Source organism: Hyalella azteca, unplaced genomic scaffold (genome assembly GCF_000764305.2).
Source record: "Hyalella azteca isolate HAZT.00-mixed unplaced genomic scaffold, Hazt_2.0.2 contig17794, whole genome shotgun sequence".
Lineage (NCBI taxonomy): Eukaryota > Metazoa > Arthropoda > Malacostraca > Amphipoda > Hyalellidae > Hyalella > Hyalella azteca.
Genome location: NW_025947564.1, coordinates 194,742 through 218,598, shown reverse-complemented (window position 1 = coordinate 218,598; position 23,857 = coordinate 194,742). Strand labels below are relative to the sequence as shown.

The 23,857-nt window shown below is 41.0% G+C and overlaps 1 protein-coding gene across 1 annotated transcript in view; it reads left to right on the top strand.

Moving 5' to 3' along the window:
- LOC108674188 overlaps positions 1 to 23,857 on the top strand; it is a 65,159-nt gene that overhangs the window by 20,052 nt on the left and 21,250 nt on the right. The window contains exons 2-5 of the mRNA XM_047885392.1: positions 20,648 to 20,810; positions 21,569 to 21,772; positions 22,160 to 22,224; positions 23,197 to 23,806. Of these exons, the coding sequence (XP_047741348.1) occupies positions 20,648 to 20,810; positions 21,569 to 21,772; positions 22,160 to 22,224; positions 23,197 to 23,806 (1,042 nt within the window). The remainder of the gene's footprint in view (positions 1 to 20,647; positions 20,811 to 21,568; positions 21,773 to 22,159; positions 22,225 to 23,196; positions 23,807 to 23,857) is intronic.

The window sequence follows — 23,857 nt, the reverse complement described above, 5'->3', positions numbered from 1 at the left end:
CTTATAGCGTTTAGCGCACTACTTGAAAACGTAGCAAAAAAAATATTCTTACATGTTTCACAGGAGTGTATTGTGGATAAATACCTAGCGTCGTCGTTAATTAGATCTAGATCGGCTCCGATTTCCGATTAGAGAACGAAGCAGAAAAAAAATCTGACGACGCTCGCAGAGCGAATCATGAATATATACTCCATTTTTAATTTTGTTGAAATCGGTTGTAAACTGATAAAAGTAAAATTGTAAACCGATAAAATGTTGTTCAGATAATGTTTGAAATAATTCGTTATAGATTCATTTTAGGGATTTCCTTGTTTGTCTCGTTAAATATAGGTGTGCATTCTGGGCAATTTTGAAACTCCTGTTTTTTTTTGGAGGACGCTTATCGCCATTCCTGACAGATTTTCTTAATTGTCTCGTCTGGAATAGAACAAATACTAAACACAGGGATATATTCAAACCACCTTCTTAATTGATGCCCTCATTATATCTAACGTGTATGTTGTGCATGGACCAGCTGTCATGATATCCGCTGTTCCATGCAGCAGCCCACGCAACATCCGTTCATGCATGGAGACAGCATGCAGCTTATCACTTCGGTTGCAATTAGTTCCCGCCAAAAAAATGTAGTCCTCATTTCAGTGCACGCAAGGCGGGCCCTGTTGCGCTCCCAAAACGTGATGTCACCTCAAGGCACTACGCTGCTTATCCCCCTGGTGAACTGAATTTATTATTGTTGTAATTCAGATAAAAAATGCTTATGGTCAAGGTAATTTGATAGTCGTGATTGAGATTTGCTTCTAATTTCATCTAGGCGATAGTTTATAATTATTTAGGTGTTGGTCGACCTTGCGTTTCACTGGTGGTCGTAATGAACTAAATCCGTATACTTAATCAACTAATCTTGTTTTCAATGATTTTCATTCAAACGAGCTATAGGAACGTGAAACTAATGAATCTGAAGGGTAAGGTCTTTGATGAAACACCAAATTTAAGAAGTTATCATTTGCATGCTTACCATCGTATTTTGTTGCAGTAGGGGAGCGGCATTCCGAAATCGAAGTCAGAAGTTCGAACGTTTGTTTGACGATTTATACACAACACGTGCAGCACATGACTCCCAGCGATAGGGTTTTCCACCCAGATCTGTTTTTTTAACCTTTCCTGGGTTTCTAGTGTATATTTTTGAAAATATTCAAAATCTGTATTTTTTGTGTCTGTGGGGGCGCTAGGAATTCACTGGGGGAGCCAAAAGGGGCGCCAGCCTGCATAAGTTTGGGAACCACTGCGTTGAAGTAACAACATATGGCTGGCCCAATGCCGAAGACTGAAGGCGTCGCAACGGAAGCGTGCTTTCCCTAACAAAATTTAGAGTCGCCCCAGCTTCTGGTAATCCAAATCAGAAGCTGTAAATTTTCCCTTGGTTGCAATTCCTGCGATGAATGAAGCCGTGTTCCGCTGCCGCTCATTGTCCGGTGCCTCCACGAGATCCCAAGCTCGCGGGTAACCCGGTCTGCTATCTTCGGATTCTAATTTAATAGTCATTAACAAAGTTTTGTGTTGGGCATATACATGCTAGCTCCAGCACGCTGGCCTTACGAGAGCTAACAAACATTAGGTATGATTATTGGGACAGTTTAGGTGAAGATCTTGCTTTAATTTATTTCAGTTTCGTTAGGAATTGAATGCTTTCAGCAACAGTATTGCAGCATACTGACTGACTTGGTGTCTGCAGGAAATGAATGCTAACTCAACATATGATAAAATTAAAAACAAAATAATAATCCTGAAACTTGTAATATGATAGTCGCAATCTTAATATTTTACGTACGGTATAATCACAAATCCATAAAAAATACTGAATTTTATGTGAATGATTCTCGTCTTGATATACTTTTACCCAGAAGGCTTTAATTGAAACTCGCCAACCGGAAGCTGTAAGGGTTGCATGCCGGAGGCCAGCTTTCCACATTCCTTTCTATGGTTATGCACGCTAGAGGGCATAGCAGCCTATGAAAGCAAGTGCTTAACGTCATAGTGCCGTATGTTCAATTGTCCATTGCCCACAGCCACGGCTGAAGCCTGCTTGCTTATGTTAAGCATGGTCACACTCACACTGCATCTGGCCTAACCTGTCACTGCTCTGGATTAAAGTGTTCCAGTCTTGTCTTCGGCTTCTAGCTCTGAAGATGGGTGGAGTTATTGCACGCTGATGCCAAACTTTGAAATAATTGGATGTATGTTATTTTACTTCATGGTTTCCACTACAAAATTAATGCAATTACTTCCTTCATACGGTATTTCCTACACCAAACATATTACCGCAAAAGCATACATGATGGACATCGACATATGACAATTTTGGAATCAGTAATTCATTCGTAGCATAATGTCAAAAATTTATGATTCTGATTTTTTATTATGGGAAATTCAGGTTGCTGAGCCTGTGAATTCTGGATTACTAATTGATTGTACTAACATTATATATAGCCTAGGAATGTTGAACTGACGATTAAGCTGGACCATGTACTGGACGATGAATATTGCTCACAGTCCTTTCTTTATCCATGTCATTCCACTCACGAGTTAAATTTAATTTAGAACATTTCAATATCTATTTCCCACCAATAATGAGCGTTTTTAATCGCTGATCAGAATAAATCTTTGAGGATCATCCCGTCTCGCTTTGAATAGAAATAACGAAACACACATGTTTATTATTTATGCCATGGAAAGAAAGAATTAGTTGCATCGCGTAATTTCGGTGTAGCATCCATCTCTCAATGCCACTGAAATGCAGGTTTTAAATCGCCGTTTTGTACTCCGTTATATTCGAGTGCTTTGAACCCTAGCTGGTGTACGCGAGTAACCAACTGCTCTAAGTCGCACCCTAGTGCAACTTCCGTGCAATCTAGTAGAAAGTGCTGCTGAAATGACTTGTTCTGTTGCACCATCAAATGGCCATGGTAATGTAGTGTGTGTCCTGCCTGCATCGCTTTGAACCTCAGTTACACAAGTGCACATCAGGGTTAAATCGTTAATTTGGTGCAGTAACACAAGTGCACATCAGGGTTAGATCATTAATTGGGTGCAGTAACACAAGTGCATATCAGGGTTAGATCGTTAATTGGGTGCAGTAACACAAGTGCATATCAGGGTTAGATCGTTAATTGGGTGCAGTAACACAAGTGCATATCAAGGCCCAGATCGTTATAATTGGGTGAAGTAGGGATATTACTGCCCGGTACTGTTTAGCTGGTGAGATGAGATCTTAACAAACTCATTCCAGGTAATCTTTGGTATTGGATACGACAATTAAGCCGGCCGCTGCGCAGTATCTCCATCCATATAAGACTCAAAATTGCTTTATAGTTTTTCATCGCCCTGAGTGGAATTGGGTAGTTCTAATTCTTATAGCGTTTGAAATCTAACTGCACATGTACCGGAAAAATATTAGTTATGTTTTAATGCACTCAGTGGTGCAGGACTAACAAAGATAACAAAACATCTTTGGATGGAATAAAGAAAACACACACAGCCATCATAAACACGAGTTACAGTGGAAAAAAAGTTGGTCGAGATTTTGTGGTAGTGACCACGAAGAGCCGGTGTAACTGACGCAGTGAACGGTCTTGCAGAAATTCTTACTGGCAACAATCAAACGTGAACGGCAAGAGCTGCTTCATCACACTCCTATCAGGTATGAATATTGCAACACCTTCTTAATCCACTGCGATGTTGGTCTGCAAGCGGTGTGGTCTAGCAATAGATCGTTCCTATAGCAGCGTGTCAATTGGGACACTTTCGCGTATAAGTTTTTGCTGAACTTTTTCGGTGTTATATTAATACTTTGTAGGCTGCTCCTAACAGTACTTTGCTGGACTTGTTCTGCGGCACAGACGCGAGATCAGGTTTTGGAGCAAAACTTGTCGCTTCTTCTTCATGACCTAATTGGACTTCCGAGCACATAGAATCTTAGTTTTGATTTGACAAGTTTGTAATTTCTAAGAATACAGTGAATTTCTTTTTCTTCGTTTTTTTTGGAGGCCGTTGTAATATAATTTCATACTGTTGACCAAAATCTTTCAGGATTAGGGATGCAGTGAGTGTGAACATCACGACTCGGAACTTTTACGTGGAAATTGACGACAAAATTCTTAATGTCGACGCACGAACGTCGATTCTAATCAATTTTATTATGAGATGTTCTATAAACATGATTATATGATATATATCACTTGGTAGACAACATGTAGATATGAATAGTGAAGACGTATGGACTTTAACCTCGCTACACCGAGCCACGACGAACGATACCTGAAGCTATACATAAGGCTCTTTTAGATTTTAGCATCGCACGTGTCAAATCCAATACTTCGCCGTGGCTATGGCCGTTTCTACCCAACACATCTGGAATGAATGAGTGAAGTATGATGCGCCATGAGGAACACGAGTTCAGTAGAAAAAAACTTAGCGTAGTTGTTGTGGCAGTCATCAAGTGAACGGTGTTGTACAACTTTTTAAGGGTAACAATCTCGCGTGATCACGAGGCACCAGCTGCTTCATCGCTGCTGTTTCTCTGTCATCGTGAGGTTTTGTTTATTTTCAGGTGCAGGATCCATCATTCCGTCTGCATTATTATTTCGTTCATAGAATAGAATAGAATAGAATAGAAGTGTCGGCGTTGAAGAAATAGGCCCATAGCCTGTTGCCGATTCTTGAACTTTTCGTGACTTGATTCACAAGGGCATAAGTCATTGTCTCGTTTTCTTCCTATATTGTTAGCGGTGTTCTGATATGGATTAATCTACATGAGTCATGAGTCACGAATGGGTGTCAGATAGCAGACATTGGTGCTATTGTTTCCTGTGATAGGACAATCTATGGTGATTTTGGTTCAGAGATTACACAGATTTGTATTTGAGGCATTTCAGTTGAGGCAACGAATGCTCCACTAGCTGTAGAGGAGATGGTCGCTTAACAGTTTTTGTAAAAGAAATCAATGTGTAATGTTAATTATTTAAATGCTATGATAACTGGTGATGTTAATTTTCCCTAAATCCTAATTGTTTCGAAGATATTTTAAGTGTTACTAGTTCTTCTAGTTGATAAAACAACATCTTATGGAATTTGTATTGTAATAATATTTCTCTCCCAAAATACTTTTTTTAACATCATGCGAAAGGTTGAAACTTCCTCAAACAACGGATAGAACTTATGAGAGTTTTCCTACTCAGTAAAAATCTTCCCTGCGACGTAAAATCTTCCCCTCTTATTCTGTAGTGCGACGTGACAGGATAAGAGTCACCAACATACGTGACGGTCTGTGCCGTCCAAAACGAAATGAATTACTTTTCATGGACCAATAAAGGGTCTTACTCCTTTGATGACTCGGTGAGTGGTGAAGTTTAATTACGTACATCTCATACCACATATTCTCTTTTAATTGTATCATGTTACACATAATTTTGGGTAGTATAGGCCATATTATTTGTATCAGGAGTAGACGTCAACCAAGAGTCACGTTTTTTAACCCCTAATCGCACTTGGAACCATGCATCAACCCTATACGACCACTTACGGAATGGTTTAAAATATTCCAGTCACTTGTGAAGAACGTACAGCATGTGTCTGTTTGCTGATGACCGTACACATGTCCAGCTGATGCTGGACAATTTATCATCATATGTTAACTGTTGTATTCTTCATAACTTGATTTAATCTGTACATTTACTGCTGGCGTTTAGGTCTAGATTGAATCTTGTTAGCAACAAGCTGCTGGCTAGGCTAGATTAATGACAGACTCCCCAATGACATCGTTGGCGCTCCGAGTTTGAACGCGTTCAAGAACAGACTAGATAAAGCTATGGAAAAATATATGTTCAGATTTGAAATGCCTAGCACCATATCGAACCAGGTGCAAGTCTAGTAGCTATTTCAAACTATCGTTAGACCTGAAAAGATCAGGCCAAATGACATGATTTTAGATCTTCTGTGAACAAGTCACGAAAAGTAAGAATCGGCGACAGGCCACATCTGGCCTATACTCTTCAGCGCCGACATCACTATGTTATGTTATCAGTATGTTAATAGCGTGATCTAGTGTCACTATTTAAATGGTTTCTTGGTATAACTAACATTCAGGACGACTTTTTAGATTGTAGTCAATGCTCCCTGTTTGACTAGTTAATCAATTGTGTTCGGGTGCCAACAATGTTTCACCCCTGAAATGACTGACCGCGTATAGGATTTAAGGCCTCTGAGTATAAATCCGTTTCGTGAAAATAAAGTGCATAGATCTGCAGCGGTATACTCTTTGCTACAGGAAGTGCTCATCACTGAAGAGAGGACAATGCAAGCATGCACTATATACCAATCGTAGAATACAGCAATACGATTGTCGTGAGTTATTATGTCAAACCACTATGAGTTATTTATAACGTAGTACGATTACTTTTCGAGACCCGCAATAAGCTGTGAATGTTCTGCGATGTTGAGAATCGGCGAGAGGCCTACGCTGAAACCGCTATACCTCATGATTAAAATCTTGAAAATATTGCTATTCCGAATGGTCCGGTATTATTGTCAAGTCAGATGATGCCCTTTGAACTGATTCTTATGGCTGATATCTAGAAACTTTGAAACAACATCTCAAATATCGCCTTATCGGAGTTTATTAAAAAAAATTGTAAAAATATTGTTGGAAGAAAGTTTATCCAGTTTCTTTAAGGTTATACACGTGTTAGGAATTTGGTCAGTTTTGAACATCATATGTACGTATTATTGTTAAAAATCGTAAATGAATAGTGTTATCGTCTAATTCGTCTTGCAACTCTTTAGCAGATCATATCGCTAAGTTGTTTTCAGTTCCACATCGATATTGTTTCACTGCACCCTGAGGCTGCTTGGATCTCATGCATTCTTCAGAAAAATTTATCGAGTTTCAGCTCGCGATAGCTTAGTTTCAGTTCAACTCGGTCTACCATCAAAATAAATTTCTTTTGCAGGTTTTTTTTTAGGGTAATCTATCACGCTTTAGTCATGGAAGAAATGAAATATATAACACCTTGCTAAATTAATGGCAAATAGCGATAAAAATGTGGAATTTAATTGAAACTATAATAATATTTACTCGATTCGCGATCAATACGAAAATGTTTGTAATTCAATCTCAGCGATTTCAGTGGGCTGAGAATAGTGTTAGGAAAAACTTACTATAAAACTATACTTTCATTACTGTTTTACTTCTGAATGTACATTTGCACCCTTTAGAGAACAAAAATGCATTTGTTTCTTTCTACACAACAGCTGGAATCCTTCCGATATTTCGAAAATTCGTAGTCATGGTAGAATTCCTTCCCGTCTGAATTCACACCATGGAATTCACGTATCACGCAAAAGTATTCATTTTTGTTATCTAAAATAAAAAAGTATTCATGTTTTCCCCCGTAGTTTTATATTTATCATTGTTCATATGCATTTTGCAAGCTCAACCAGAACAGTGGGATTGAGTTTGAAGTATGAACTATAAACCATAAGTGAGTGAAGTGACGTCAGTTAACTTCAGTGTGTAACTGGAGTTTGTAGTGAGAGGTTGGTGGCGTGTCGCACGCTTGCGAGGTTGTGCACCGTGAATTTCTGGTTAGGCGACTACAAGGTAACCAGTTGAGCTCTTTCAAGACCATTATTAGTTATTATTGAAGTCGATTGAAGAAACTTCGCTTGTTTCGTTGTGCCGCTGATCAAATAATATTATTGTAACATAAATACAAGTTCTCTGCGAGGTCTACGATCGTCTTTTCAGCAGCTGGAGGATCAACCTGAGGTAGCTTATTTGTTTATAGCACTAGTCTATGGTTGTCCTGTGATTTCGGGAAGAAAAATTTATTCTAGTTAGTGTGATATTCGAGCAAATGGTCTACAATTCTTCATTACCTCTTCTAGTGTTCCTGTGTGCAGCTCCTGCGTAATGCAAAGATTTACTGACGGCTTGAAAATACCACTGCTGACAACGTCTCCCTTGCATTACTTATGAGAGTTGTCCAAAATGTTAAGTTTGCTTACTTTGCTTCGCACTGAGGCTGAAGCTTATGAATTTCGAGGCTAAATTTCTTGTCTGTTTGAACTTATTGGCAGCTTTCCAGTTTCCACTGTGCCTATAGAATATAGATGGAATGCTTTTATCGAATAATTGCTTGATTTAATGCCGGAAAATTCAAAACATTATCCCGCTCATCTGGTAGGCAGGTTACCGTTCTAATTGTCGTAATTTATTTTGGAGTTTAACCGACCGGTAATTGTAGAGCTGTTTTGCCTATGTCAACACATGCAAAGCAGTTGTAAATCACAGAAGGTCGCGAATGATTCAAAGCCTTCAGACCTTCACTAGGGCGTGATAGACAGCAGACCAAGCCTGGTGCAGTCAGCACTAGGGGTCCACTGTAGTGGCGTTGCTCGTAGCCACAAATTTGGCAGTCAGAAGTGAAGTGGTGGCACTCCTGCTGCACTTGCTGCGCCCCACACTCCTGCTGCACTTGCTGCGCCCCACACTCCCGCTGCACTTGCTGCACCCCACACTCCTGCTGCACTTGCTGCACCCCACACTCCCGCTGCACTTGCTTTTAATACGTTGGGCCAAGCTGTTTTAATACGTTGGGCCAAGCTGTTTTAATACGTTGGGCCAAGCTGTTTTAATACGTTGGGCCAAGCTGTTTTAATACGTTGGGCCAATCTGTTTTAATACGTTGGGCCAAGCTGTTTTAATACGTTGGGCCCAGCGGTTTTAATACGTTGGGCCCAGCGGTTTGGTTTGTGGTCTGTTATTCTTCAAGTTGCGGCGCCCCCCACGGGGGCTCAGAACGAGAGGGGGTTGGGCCCCCGCCGCGTGGTTCAATACGGCGTCGTGTCTCCAGCGCTGCCGCTGCACAGCTGATGCGATCAGCTGACTGCTGGTGCAACTCCAGCGCTGCAAACTGAACCAAAACACATAGAAAATATGGTTTGATTATAGTTTCTTTCATTGTTACGGTCTAGTGAGCTACCACTACGGAGTAGTCGGAGTAGTGGTAGGCTGGTAGCTCAGTATCGGCAACTTGCGCTGCCTCCCACTTGTGCTGCACCTCCGAAGTCTCCATACAAATTCAGACTAAACAGTCTAAGTCTATGCATGTGCTTGTAAGTAGTCAGTACGTAACTGGAGTTTGTAGTGAGAGGTTGGTAGGCGTGTCGCACGCATGCGAGGTTGTGCACCGTGAATTTCTGGATAGGTGACTACGAGGTAACCAGTTGAGCTCTTTCAAGACCATTATTAGTTATTATTGAAGTCGATTGAAGAATCTTAGCTTGTTTCGTTGTGCCACTGATCAAATAATATTAATGTAGCATAAATACAAGTTCTCTGCGAGGTCTACGATCATCTTTTCAGCAGCTGGAGCCTTGGAGGATCAACCTGAGGTAGCTTATCCGTTTATGATATAGCACTAGTCTATGGTTGCTCTGTGATTTTGGGAAGAAAAAGTTATTGTGATATTCGAGCAATTGGTCTACTACGCAAAATTTTGAAATCTTGGCAAATTAGGCTATATTTAATGAATTCAAAGTTTTTTCGAAATATTTATTTCGATATTTCGATAGTTGGTGAAATACCAAAATGTTTGCATTGCTCCAAAGTTTTGTTATTTTCAGTGTTTTTGTGTCATTTTATTTTTTGTCGCCTTTGTTGTCTGTTACTTTAAGTGCACAAAAAACTGCAATATGTTGCTCATTGACAATTGTTATCCTCTCTTTTTTAAAGGAGAAGATGGGTTTTTCATTAAGAAATGGTGCCTTCTTATATAATTTATAGGAGAAACTAGTAATTTAACCCGTTGTTGTCAGGGCTTGATAGTTCCTATAATTTTGAAATCATATTTAAAGCCCACGTTTTACATTGAAGAAAAAACTACCATTTTACTTAAGGCTCAAAAAAGTGAAATTTTTTCGCGTCTTCTAAATTCAATTTAGGTATGTCAATTACAAAATCAAATGTAATTTTTTGGGACAATTATTTTCTCCCTTTCCTCCATTCCTTTCCTATTCTCCCATTAATAATGAAATTTCAGGTTCAGGTAATATCTCGACACGATAAGTATCAATGATGCGCGCACGAACAGTAATTCTCTTTATATTACGTTTAATACTTTATTACTTTTCGAGTTATAAGCCTTTACTTTTAGCAACTTTTTTTGGGGTCACCTAGTATATGCGGTTCTAGGACGCACCCGCAAGCAAGCAGGGTCACAAACTTTGACAAATATACATGAGTCGTGCATACCACTTATTGAATTTAACCTAAATGTGAACGCGATAATAATAAGAATTAATGAAAGAAAACAAATATTATTTTCACATTTCGGCAGTCTAACATGTATCCAGGTTTCACGAAAATGAAGGCTCGTCGAAGTTAAATTTTTATTTTACGGCAACATTCTATTAAAATTTACGTCTGTATTGATAATTATTCGTTCTAAGTTATGTATTATCGATGTGAAGCGAGCCTTGTGTACTAACTAAATGTTACAACGCGCACTTTGTCAAAGGGCATAAACTGTTATTTTATGATTCGAATCTCACATTGGACGTGCAAATTGTTTACAACGATTCACCGATCGGTCAAAGCTAAGTGATGAGTCGATATAGAATATAGTCCCTTCTTGAGTCGATAAAGAATGTAACACGTTTATTCAGAAGCTGATACAATATATACGTGTTTGATAATATTTTGAGAAAGTATCTAAAATGTTTATTGATCTGAGCCTTCGCTGTGCATTGATCAGATATATAATAACGCGACAATGAGCATTAATGAAGGTGTTCATCTATCTAAACGATGTAAAATTCTATTTTATGTTGGGCGTAAAATGAATTAAAATGCGGGACGTATCAAAAAGCACGAGAGGATTAATGTCATATTTATCTGTTTAAACGATCTCATATTAGAGTTAGTGATACCAATTTGTATCTTGACGTTCTCGTGTCGTTGTATGTACGGTCGTCTCTGAACATATGCAGCAACTGAGCAACATATGCAGCGACTGAGCAACATATGCAGCGACTGAGCAACATATGCAGCGACTGAGCAACATATGCAGCGACTGAGCAACATATGCAGCGACGCAGCAACATATGCAGCGACTTCTCGTTGCATGCTGCGTGCTCAAGCACTGTTCTGTTTTCGCTGTCTTCTCACCTTGACTATCCTTGGATCATCTTGAAGAACACTCGCTAATGCCATACTAGCGATACCGCAAATTCCTCATCTCTGCTCTAGATGTTGTGCAGCAGTGTTACAGAGTGGTACATATTCGATTATTAATTGAATTGCTGATTAGGTGACTGAAATATTCGGTCTCTAATCAATTATTACATTACCTTCTATCTATAGATTCGTCTATCTAATGTGTATGACGGTACATATGGTGCTAGCAAGTTCTTCATCTCTGCTGGAGCGGTTGTACAGCAGTGTTACAGCAGCAGTGCTACATAGATATGACGGTACGTAATGTACTCAAACAGAAAGAGGAGTGCGTTACACATGATGGTATCTGTGATACAAGCTACACAAGCACATGAGCGAGGCCTCAAACGAATACTCTTAATTTCCGAAGACATTGATGCACGTATCAAGCAACTGAAAATTACCACGTTACTACTGTGAACGGGAATTTGTTCCTGAAAGTTTGGGATAATTTTTTATGTAATCCTTATAAAATATGCTAATATGATGCCGTGACTGACTCCACGACGCTGTTTACCACTTACGCGGAGTTGGGTATTGTTTAAACAGATACTATTCTATATTAATGCTCGGAAATATGATTTAAAATACGTAAGTGTTATGTTCTGAAATTAGATTTAAATTTAATTTTGATAAACACTGCATGTAGTTCAGGGGTCATACTTTCAAAATTCGCTAAGTGAACTTAAGTACTTACGCTCTATTTTCTTGTCTATGATTGGTGGATTTTGCTTGAAAGGCCGTCAATGATTGGCTGATGAACTTACGATCTCTTAACTTTTTTGAAAGTATGGGCCCAGGAATTAGCCGTTGCATCGCGTGGAGCTTCATATGCCGAAAACCTGCGCCGCTGCAGCCGTGGCGGCCGCCGTGCCAGTTGGCAGTGCGCCACAATGCGCGCGTCGCGGTGGTAATCGCAAGACTCACGCGCACGTCATGCGTCTTGCCTCATAGCCGTGCGCATGTCGCGATATGGGCCTTTACTTTCAAAAAAAGTCAAGAGATCGTAAGTTCATCAGCCAATCATTGACGGCCTTTCAAGCAAAATCCACCAATCATAGACATGAAAATAGAGCGTAAGTACTTACGTTCACTATACTTTCAAAAAAAGTCAAGAGATCGTAAGTTCATCAGCCAATCATTGACGGCCTTTCAAGCAAAATCCACCAATCATAGACATGAAAATAGAGCGTAAGTACTTACGTTCACTTAGCGAGTTTTGAAAGTATGGCCCATGGAGGGTAGAGCGCGCCCTGTGTATGGCTGCCGTGGCGCCTGTGGTCGTAGCATCTCTACGCTGAACCATGGACATTTTTATCCTATCAATGCCCCCTGTGCGCCTGCGCACTGTTGTTTAAGGCATCATGAATAAGATCTTTTTCGTAATTGCGTCGCCGATTTCTCCTTAATAGACTAACTTTATACCAGAACGTCTACTCTTATACAAGCGTTTTTTCCGTGGTGTCAACTACAAATTTAGGGTGACAAATTTGATAACAAGTTGTTACGAAAAGAAATGTCTGTATCAGCATCAACTCTCAGCCCCCAAGAAGGAGACGCCAGTTTTCTTCCTTGACGATTTTTGTTAGATATCTGCTCGTAATCAGACGATATTTGAAGCCCTCCTTTGCTTCGTGACTCACGTGCGCCGCATGCATAATTTAGGGTGCGCAATAACCGCCTTAAGGGCGGCATGACTTCATTCTGTCGCATATCGCGCCAGCTCGCTGCCGACTGTACAATTTTTCCTTTCACACGTTGGAACTTTTTCTCTGTCTATGGTCTTAATTCATGTTCGCACAGAAAAATCCATTGTCGTCGAAAGACCTTTAATTATTTCACAGAATAAATAGATCTTCGGACAAATGAATGTAGTATGTGTTGAATTGCACCGCGCCTCATTTCTATTAGGTACCAACATTTTTAAGTGATATATATTGTCCTTGAATAACCTGGGTTATGTGAAGTCACAGAGAGTAAAAAGGTGTTGCTGCCACGCATGTCGCCTTGACAAACTGCCTTTCGCTCTCCGCGAAATATTCATAAGAAATCGACTGCAGGATGGACATAATCTCACTAACAACGCGGTTCAATGTTTAACATTCATTGCTCGAAGCAGTCTTTTTAAGTACATATCTAGATTCGTCTTTTCACTTCGTTCAAAACACTCAGTGTTTTAGATAACTGTTTCCTCTGCTGTATTAGTTATCATTTGTCGCTCCTACAATTGAGAACAAATCCTGTAGAGGGAGCGGGGCTGCATGAGCCATCCTTAGTGTATCCTTAGTACAGTAGTGTAGTGTATAAGTATAGTGTATAAGTAGGTATAGTGTATAAGTATGTAGTGTATAAGAGAGACTTCTTGCACGAAACTCTATACAAACTCCTGTTACACACTGACGTCGCGTGTTACACACCGACGTCGCGTGTTACACACTGACGTCACGTGTTACACACTGACGTCACGTGTTACACACTGACGTCACGTGGTACACACTGACGTCACGTGTTACACACTGACGTCACGCGTTACACGCTGACGCCACGTGTTACACACTGACGTCACTTGTTACACACTGACGTAACTGACGTCACTCCAAATTCAAGCAGTCAGTTCTGTTTGAATTTTCAATATGAACAGTGACAAATCTTATAAAAAAGAAAACACAAGTAAATCCACTGCTCGCCGTATAACTTTTGTATCTGAGCAATTCATTGCAATGATGAAGATACTTCACTATACATGACTCGTTGTGTCGTTATTGCAGGGTCTGCTTTGATGCGCGTTTCCTCTTGCATTACTGGGCCAATACTTTCAAAAAAAGTTAAGAGATCGTAAGTTCATCAGCCAATCATTGACGGCCTTTCAAGCCATACTTTCAAAAAAAGTTAAGAGATCGTAAGTTCATCAGCCAATCATTGACGGCCTTTCAAGCAAAATCCACCAATCATAGACAAGAAAATTGAGCGTAAGTACTTACGTTCACTTAGCGAGTTTTGAAAGTATGGCCCCTGGATGGCGTTCATGACAGTCACATGACGTGTTATGATCGATTGTCTGGCGCATGCTTAATTTTTTTCAGCACATTAAGAATACCCCAGTGCCGTGAAGTGGGTTAAAGCGCCGATTGCCTGCTGACTCGTTTATGAACTACATTGATTGCTGCGTTCAGTTGATTACGCGTGAACTGCTTGATCGATTGAGCAGCACTTGATTATACTGCTCTCATATATCTAGTACAGTGCCTCAAGTCTTGAAATTTATAATTCCTCGTGAGGGTATTACATTTTTTATTCAATGTACTTTTTTAGAAATAAGGCTTGAAATCCCATTTATTGCTGATATTGCGTGGCCATTTTCATCCTTGAGGCTGTAGGAAAAATTGATACATTATTTTAGCTCCAGGTCGCGCTTTTGAACGGCAGCTGCCCTAATTACGTTTACTTATTACTTTTTATTCGTTCGCATCATTAATTTTCTGCTAAGACAATGGTTAAAAGATGATTCAAAGAGACCACATCTATTTTTCAGCTTCTCTGAAATTTACCTTATGTTCAGCGCTGTTGTATTTTCCTTATTTATGAGAATAGTGTTCACTTTTCTAAATTTGTCTGTAACGCATTACGTTACAACTAGAAGGAATATTTTTTTAGCGTTGGTTGGTACGTACAAGTCTTTTTAATGATTTTTTAACCTAACCATTTAACATTTGCTAGGAACCTTGAAAGATGTGTCCTTGGTTCAGTATTTGCCTACCAGGGCCCATACTTTCAAAAAAGTTAAGAGATCGTAAGTTCATCAGCCAATCATCGACGGCCTTTCAATCAAAATCCACCAATCATAGACTAGAAAATAGAGCTTAAGTACTTACGTTCACTTAGCGAATTTTGAAAGTATGGCCCCAGCATTTGACCAGGCATACAGCATACATCGTTATTCACTCGAAACGATCGATCGATCGATCGACATTGGCCATTATTTAGTCAATCTGTATAAGTTAACTGTAATAAGCTCTCTGGTTTATTGTTATGCCACCGAGATGTGATAAGTGGTAATTTTTTCACAATGTTTCCCTTATAATTTCTGTTTATTATCGAAACAAAAACGCATGCGGCCTTATTTTTATAGCTCAGTTCAAATTAATATTCCTCAACCCAAGAACGATTAACCTATACTGTCCAAGCTGCTCATTGACGTAAAATATCAAGCGTTGCACGTAGTTCGTAACAACATCTCGTATGGATTGTTTGTACGAAGAACCTATTTGCACGTGTTGGCTAAATGGGTATATAATGTATTAGGAATGTGAAAAACTAATGTTACGTGCTATATAATACGTATAAGCCTCTACTTTATTGCGTAGATATCTGCTCGTGGAAGAAGCTGACTTTCCTTTATTCTCCTTACTTGGATATGTGTTAACAGGAACTTCAAAGAATAACTAATTAAAGAAATGATAAAAGTCATATATGCTAATGTCATCCGAATAATCTTGTTCTCCTTGGCAGTTGAGATATCGGTACTTATTGCGAATGTCATAAAACTATAGAATTACTTTCATACACATGAATCGAGAACACTAGTGTCCACTAGTCACTTAATTATAATAATAATAATAATAATAATAGCGGTTTCAGCGTTTATTAGGCCGTAGGCCTGTCGCCGATTCTTAACATCGCAGAACATCCACAGCTTGGTGCGAGTCTCGAACTCGCAACTCACTGCTACAATTCTGCTGTGCTTAACCGCCCGGCCTCCTTGCCGATTCTGACCACAGAAACTGGCGCACAGAGCTGGGATCGAACCCGCGCCTCTCTGCGCCAATCTTGGTACTCTGAACTGTAACCACTGGGCCACCTTCCCCTAACCACTGGGCCACCCTGCCCTTATGATTATGATATAATTATGAACATGGCTGTGAACATGTAAATGCACCTGGACGCATGTTGTTGTTGGTAACTTGCAGCAAATTTCTTTGTGTCATCTATAAGAAAATAATTAACATGGCATACAATTGACACTTCTTCCCACTGGTCATTCCTCCATTTACGACGTTTTCGCGTTCAAAAGATAGGACCACGAATCGCTGTTACCATTAACCACTTGTTAATATTGCCAAGTGCGTAAGCTATCTTTAGTCTGCGTTAAAATCATGTAACTCTAATTAACGCACTCAATGGCGTCCGGTTTAGCTTGTTAATAGCTTATAATTCCTATTAGTTACATCATTCACGTGTGTTTTGTGTAGAATTGATCCGAGCGATTTGTTTCTTAATTCTTATTGACTCGTGTTGGTACACAAGTTCGTTCGTGCTCAGCTCGGCGCTCGCTCGTACTTAACGCTCGCTCGTGCTCTCTGCTCTTTTTAGTTTGCATTTTTTGCAAACACGTCGCCAGTTCAGTTTAATTATTAATTTAGAATTCATGCCAAAACCGTTGGTATTTATTCCATATAATTGCAGCGAATGATTGCAATACTCCTTGCGTGTGGCTAGGGCGTTTCGTTCTCACAGCGACTCGACATGTTTGCGTTCCCTTCGTCAGTGGCACGTTTGGTAAACACGCTCGCGTCGGGTCCCTTACGTCATCGCGCGTGTGCAGCGGCCTACTCTCTGCACGTAATATTTATAATGTTTGTTTGATAATTGCTGTGTTCCTTCGATTTCTAGATTCATGGCTGAAGCCGGATTGGGTCTCTACTCTCACGGAAAATTCGAATTTAATTGAATCAACTCACACGTGATCTGGCATGCACCCTATCGTCATTTCATTATAGGTCGTGGGACTTGCCGCCTCTTCAGTTTCTGAATAGACGCTACAACTGATCAATTTATTTCTAATTCAAAATACAGGATTAGTTCTGCGGGTTGGAAACATTACCAAAACGCTGCACTTTTCATACCACGTTCTCTTGAAATGCGTCAAACTTTGCACGTGTGGAATGGCCTTGCTTTGAATTGGTTGCCAACGTATAACGTATCTCGTAAACAAGACATGTATTTCGTTGGTGAAAAGATACTTATAAATTAATCAGAAAATATTTTATTCGAAAAAGTATGTTAGATGTATGGCGTCAGACTTGATTATAGTGATAATATTTTACACTTCCATGAACGGCTATAAAAATTCTTCGTCATTACCTGATACCTCTTGCGTCTCAAGCGGCAATTTTTAAAAGTATGGCATATTTGAAAATACATATAACCTAGAACATTACCGTATTTAGAAACTATTCAAAAGCTAAGATTTTCTAGTGCAAAGAGTTGCTAAGTTGCTAGCGGCACCAAAAAGTGTTGATGTTGCGGTCTCAGTAATAGCGACGCTGGGCTGCTTTGTGTTAACGTCATTAGGAGAAAGCGGCGGCCGAGTTTTGTGGTGTAGCTTCGTGAGTAACCTTGTACGTATTGCCTCTAGTTTCCCTTGGAACATTCTTGTGCTATTTATTTATTATTTTATTCAGGCTGATAACCGCAAAAGTTAGGATGGTGTGCGACGTAAATTGCTGAATTTTACTGTGACTCATGGTATGTTCTCATAAATCCTCTCTTTGTTTTTCATTTCGGTTTTAACAAATAGATAAATGCGTTCTTCTAATATGATGGACGGCAGCTGCTTGCTGTTTCTACAGGAGGATACCATTGACTAGGTCTCGCTTTCTTCACTTATTTTAATTGGCTCGATAATTAGCTGCCGTGAGCTTAGGGCAAACGTTATTCATTGGACTTTATTTCTTGGGTCCAGTTTAAATATTTTTAATATGCTGCGCATCTCTGGTGCTGAAATGCCGCTACCCATGTCAAGATCTCGTGAACAGCTTATGAATGTTACAAATTATCTTCATGTAAACTGGAAGTATATTTTTTACGTACCGGTATAGCAGAATGTTATTTTAAATTATCGCCACGACCATGAAGCCCCTTCAATTTATCCGTTTCTAAATGTCTGAGTGCAGGTATTAAATTTCTATCAAACGATTGAAGTTTCATCAGGAGTGTGAATCTGACTTAGTTCCTGCCTGCGCATATTGCTTGGAGTTTAACATACGCAGCTCAGCATTAAAAAAGATTCGATTTCTGCGCTTTGAAGGCCTTGGGCTCAACAGATCAGACTCAGTGCTTGATGCCTCGTTCTTAACAGACCAGACTTGATGCTTGAGGCATAGTCTCCAACAGACCAGACTTGATGCTTGAGGCCTTGTCTTCAACAGACCAGACTTGATGCTTAAGGACTTGTCTTCAACAGACCAGACTTGATGCTTGAGGCCTTGTCTTCAACATACACGACTAGATGCTAGATGCCTCGTTCTTAACAGACCAGACTTGATGCTTGATGATGCTTGTGGCCTTGTCTTCAACAGACCGGACTTGATGCTTGTGGCCTTGTCTTCAACAGACCCGACTTGATGCTTGAGGCCTTGTCTTCAACAGACCCGACTTGATGCTTGAGGCCTTGTCTTCAACAGACCAGACTTGATGCTTGAGGCAATGTCTTCAACAGACCAGACTTGATGCTTGAGGCCTCGTCTCTAAAAGACCACACTTGATGCTCAAAGACTCGTCCTCAAGCGGCCGGACTTGAGGCTCGACGGATAAGTATAGCGGTGTGAAGGCAAGAAAGTCGAGCTGGCTGCGGATTCATTTTCTGTAATTATCAGAGCTGTTCAAGACTTGCTCGAGCGCCTGATTTTAACCTGTTCAATTTCAATGCCCAGTCTATTAGTCACAGACCTAATCTAATCAATCCTTGTCAATAATGCAATTCATAATCTTTACTGTAGGATCTTGCAGAGAGTGCGTAAAAGATGGTACGTGTAGAATGTAGATAGATTCTTATAACAGATTAAGTAAATTCAATTCAGAACTCAGAAGATATATAGACTGTACGTAGATATAATCACATGTGAAAAAGAATGAATCCTTATATAGTATCTAGGGCTGCCCTCTCTATGCGTGCCTTTGATGTATTGTGAACTCCTTTGTCTTCATTTCAACATCAAGCCCATACACGAAATATGGGTTGTTCAAAGTAAAACTTACATTACTCAGCACTACAAACCTTATGAAATTACTGCAAGTTTTCGATGCGTTCTCCAAGATTGCATGGAATGAACTCGGGGCAGTTCGAAATGAATGGAATGTTTTTCCCATTGTACTGTTGAATGAGGAAGCATCCAGTTGTGACAATTCGTCATTATTGCGGCGGGACGACCTTGTATCTATACAGGTTTTGCTACGTACGGTATGTCATGACGGTATCTCCGTCAGTCATGAAAAGATCCGGTCAAATGACACGAGTTTAGATCTATGAACAAGGCACGAAAAGGAAAAGAATCGGCGACAGGCCACGTCAGGCCTACACTTCAGCGCCGACATCACTATGTTATGTTATGTTATGTTATATTATGTTATATTATGTTATGTTATGTTATGTTATGTTATGTTATGTACATTCGCATGCGTATCACGGTGCAAGGAGTTGCGAGCTGAACGTCAGTTGCTGACAATAAAACCTTGGACTGATAATTGCTTGCTGTATGTCTTACTAGTGGGTGGGGCCTATTATTCATTCTTACATTTTATTAATTCAAGTCCGAAGTTTGATTAATTGTTAGAACGAAGGTTCGTTTCCAGTTTTGTGTACGGTACGATAATGTTTGCTGTATGTCTTACTAGGTGGGTGGTGCCTATTATTCATTAATTCATTTTACTAATTCAAGTCCGAAGTATGATCAATTGTTAAAACGAAGGTTCGTTTCCAGTTTTGTGTACGGTACGATAATGTTTGCTGTATGTCTTACTAGGTGGGTGGTGCCTTTTATTCATTCTTACATTTTATTAATTCAAGTCCGAAGTTTGATTTATTATTAATGCACGGGTTCGTCTTCATCAGCTTTGTGTACGATATAGTGGAGAGAGTAAGAGATAAGCTTCGACCGCTTACCTGCTCTTTTAACTTTCATTCATACGAGAATCTTGATTACTTTGTTTGTCATCACTACTTACATTCACTTCAAGTTGCATTCAAGTCAGTTTGTGAGGTTCATTAACAGTGTCGCACACGAAGCCACCGTATTGCATTTTGTAAAATCTTGATGTAGGTTATATGTATTCTTGATCGTATCGAAATTTAATTTTCACTTTTGTATCAAGTTAGAACTACACGCGACTCACAGATTGATCGCGAGAAACAACCCTTCTCACAATAAATAATTCAGGTTCGTGTTTGCAGCGTCTGTTGCTATAAGTGTAGCGTCTGTTGCGTTTGCAGCGTCTGTTGCTATAAGTGTAGCGTCTGTTGCGTTTGCAGCGTCTGTTGCTAAGTGTAGCGTTTATTGCGTTTGCAGCGCTTGTTGCTAAGTGTAGCGTTTGTTGCAGTCGAGGCTGGGCGTGGAACTATGGGAAGTGGGTTGCCCGCTGCCCTCCTCCCCCTCACTAGAGGAGCTACTGCTGCAGGAACCCCACCCACCGTCCCCCTTCATCCCCAGCAGCAGCGACGCCTCCTCTCCTAACGGGTGCTGGAGTCCTGACGACGACCTCGGTGAGCTTCTCGCGCGTCCTGTTGAAGGATTAGGTCACTTGCTGGCGGGGACTGTTGGGTTGGGTAGAATACAGTAGATGACTAGAGAGTCAAATAGAGTAGATGACCAGAGAGCCTAATAGATTAGATGATCACTGGGGCCAAGTAGACTAGACATGTTGTCAGTTGGGTAGAATAGAGTAGATGACTAGAGAGTTGAATAGAGTAGATGACTACTGGGACCAAGTAGACTAGACATGTTGTCAGTTGGTTAGAATAGAGTAGGCACTGGGCCAAGTAGACTAGACATGTTGCCAGTTGAGTAGAATAGAAAAAGCAATGGGCTCAGTAGACTGGACATGTTGTCAGTTGGGTAGATTGTTTGGGTTCTTGGTAAAGGGTTTAATAGACTTGCCTGTTAGGCGTTTCTAGGAATGAGGTTGAGTAGACTGCAGGACTTTTTAGCTGTTTTTGGTGAGCGGTTGAGCTAGTTTGAGTGTGCTGACATGGCTAAAAGTTGGCTTGCTTTATTTTTCAAGTTCACGTTCTCTGTTGAGTGCGCTGGAAAACTAAAAAGTTCATGTAGGAAATGCTTGTAAAAAATGAAGTATATTTTTCCATGAAATGCATAATTTGGTTTTTGGAGTCATTTAGGCTACAATATTATCTTACGATTTTGTCTAAATTAGATCATTACAAGCGTAAGCTGCACACAAAACTGTACCTGCAGTGTTGCGTTACAGGCGCCCCAGACCCAGACCGCACCCCAGACCCAGACCGCGCCCCAGACCCAGACCGCGCCCCAGACCCTGACCGCGCCCCATGCTCGGGCTGCCGCGGCCGCTGCCACGTCTCCTTCGGGAGCTCCATGGCCTGCCAGCAGCTCGTCAGGTCGCGGTCTTTTGGTGGTGGCAGTCGACGTAACTCCTCAGCTGCCACCACAGCTGGAGCTTGCCACGCAGGTGGCACCATGTCATCACTAGGTTAGACTTAACCTTCTTAACTGAATTGTATTGAAGGATCTACAATAATAAGAGTACAATAGTACAATACAATAAAGTACATGGTTCAGTGAGTACCTACTTTGAATTATCGCGGTAAAATGGATGTTCTTTTCGTTGTTTTAACAACTCTTGACGATAAGCATGAAAAATTACGACAGGTTAACTTCAAAGATGTCCCTATGTTGTTGATATCATCGAATGGAAATTTTGTTGAGAAAATTTTAGCTTCGCCGTTCGTTAAAAATTAGGTCTTAGGAAAACGACTTTTTTTTCGCTAGAAAGCAGTTGATGTATTAAGTTCGTTGCTTCTTATTAGGCGTTATATTGAGTCTACATGTCACTGTATAATTTGTATGATGTATACAGGGTCCAGACAGAGCATATCACTGTATAATTTGTATAATGTACACAGGGTCCAGACAGACAAGCATGTCACTGTATAATTTGTATAATGTACACAGGGTCCAGACAGAGCATGTCNTATTTATTTAGGAATAAGGCTGTTTATTTAGGAATAAGGCTGTGTATTTAAGAATAAGGCTATTTATTTAGGAATAAGGCTGTGTATTTAAGAATAAGGCTATTTATTTAGGAATAAGGCTATTTGTGAATAAGGCTATTTATTTAGAAATAATGCAATGAAACGCTTAGAGAAACTAGCCTGCTCTTATTATAAGATGAATAAGATGAATATAAGTATATTTATTTATGAATATTGCGATGAAACGCTTAGAGAAACTAGCCTGCTCTTTTTTTAAGACGAGTACGATGAATATAAGTGTTGTAAGGACTATTTCTAACAAAATAGCGGGTTTTCCATAATGAAGTGTCAAGACCGAAGGTTACCTCGAAGGCGGTAGTGTGTGCGACGGGTTAGTTAGCCTCCTGCCTATTCAGATGCGTGTCCCGTATGTTGTTTTCAACCTATTTTCAACCTATATAAGTTTATTTAGAGCCATGGTGTTGTGAATAAACTGTGTAGTATTTGAATAAATGCTTGTGGGAACAAGTCTTCATTAATACTCTGACGAAAACTCTTTTTAGACTGACTTGGTGAAGAACCCGATCAAGTTATTACAAGTGTATTTATTCATGAATAAGGCGATGAAACGCTTAGAGAAAGAAGGAGTATTGGGTCGTTAGATTTAGATGTCTCATGACGAGTAAAAACTTGCAATATTGCAGCAATATTTAGATACTGCAATATTGGGTCCATTAATGAACAAAATTTTAATTTAAACCGAGCTAAGACATGGTCTCGAATCTGAAATTTAATTGAGGATCTTAAGTCACCCCGGAAAATTGAAGCCTTGAATTAGATAAAATTTTCCCACAGATGCTGTAGCAAATTATACATGGCATGTCGCCCCCAGGTGCCCTGTCTCACGTGCCCGTGCCCCCAGGTGCCCTGTCTCACGTGTCCCGTGCCCCCAGGTGCCCTGTCTCACGTGCCCGTGCCCCCAGGTGCCCTGTCTCACGTGTCCCGTGCCCCCAGGTGCCCTGTCTCACGTGCCCGTGCCCCCAGGTGCCCTGTCTCACGTGTCCCGTGCCCCCAGGTGCCCTGTCTCACGTGCCCGTGCCCCCAGGTGCCCTGTCTCACGTGTCCCGTGCCCCCAGGTGCCCTGTCTCACGTGCCCGTGCCCCCAGGTGCCCTGTCTCACGTGTCCCGTGCCCCCAGGTGCCCTGTCTCACGTGCCCGTGCCCCCAGGTGCCCTGTCTCACGTGTCCCGTGCCCCCAGGTGCCCTGTCTCACGTGCCCGTGCCCCCAGGTGCCCTGTCTCACGTGTCCCGTGCCCCCAGGTGCCCTGTCTCACGTGCCCGTGCCCCCAGGTGCCCTGTCTCACGTGTCCCGTGCCCCCAGGTGCCCTGTCTCACGTGCCCGTGCCCCCAGGTGCCCTGTCTCACGTGTCCCGTGCCCCCAGGTGCCCTGTCTCACGTGCCCGTGCCCCCAGGTGCCCTGTCTCACGTGTCCCGTGCCCCCAGGTGCCCTGTCTCACGTGCCCGTGCCCCCAGGTGCCCTGTCTCACGTGTCCCGTGCCCCCAGGTGCCCTGTCTCACGTGCCC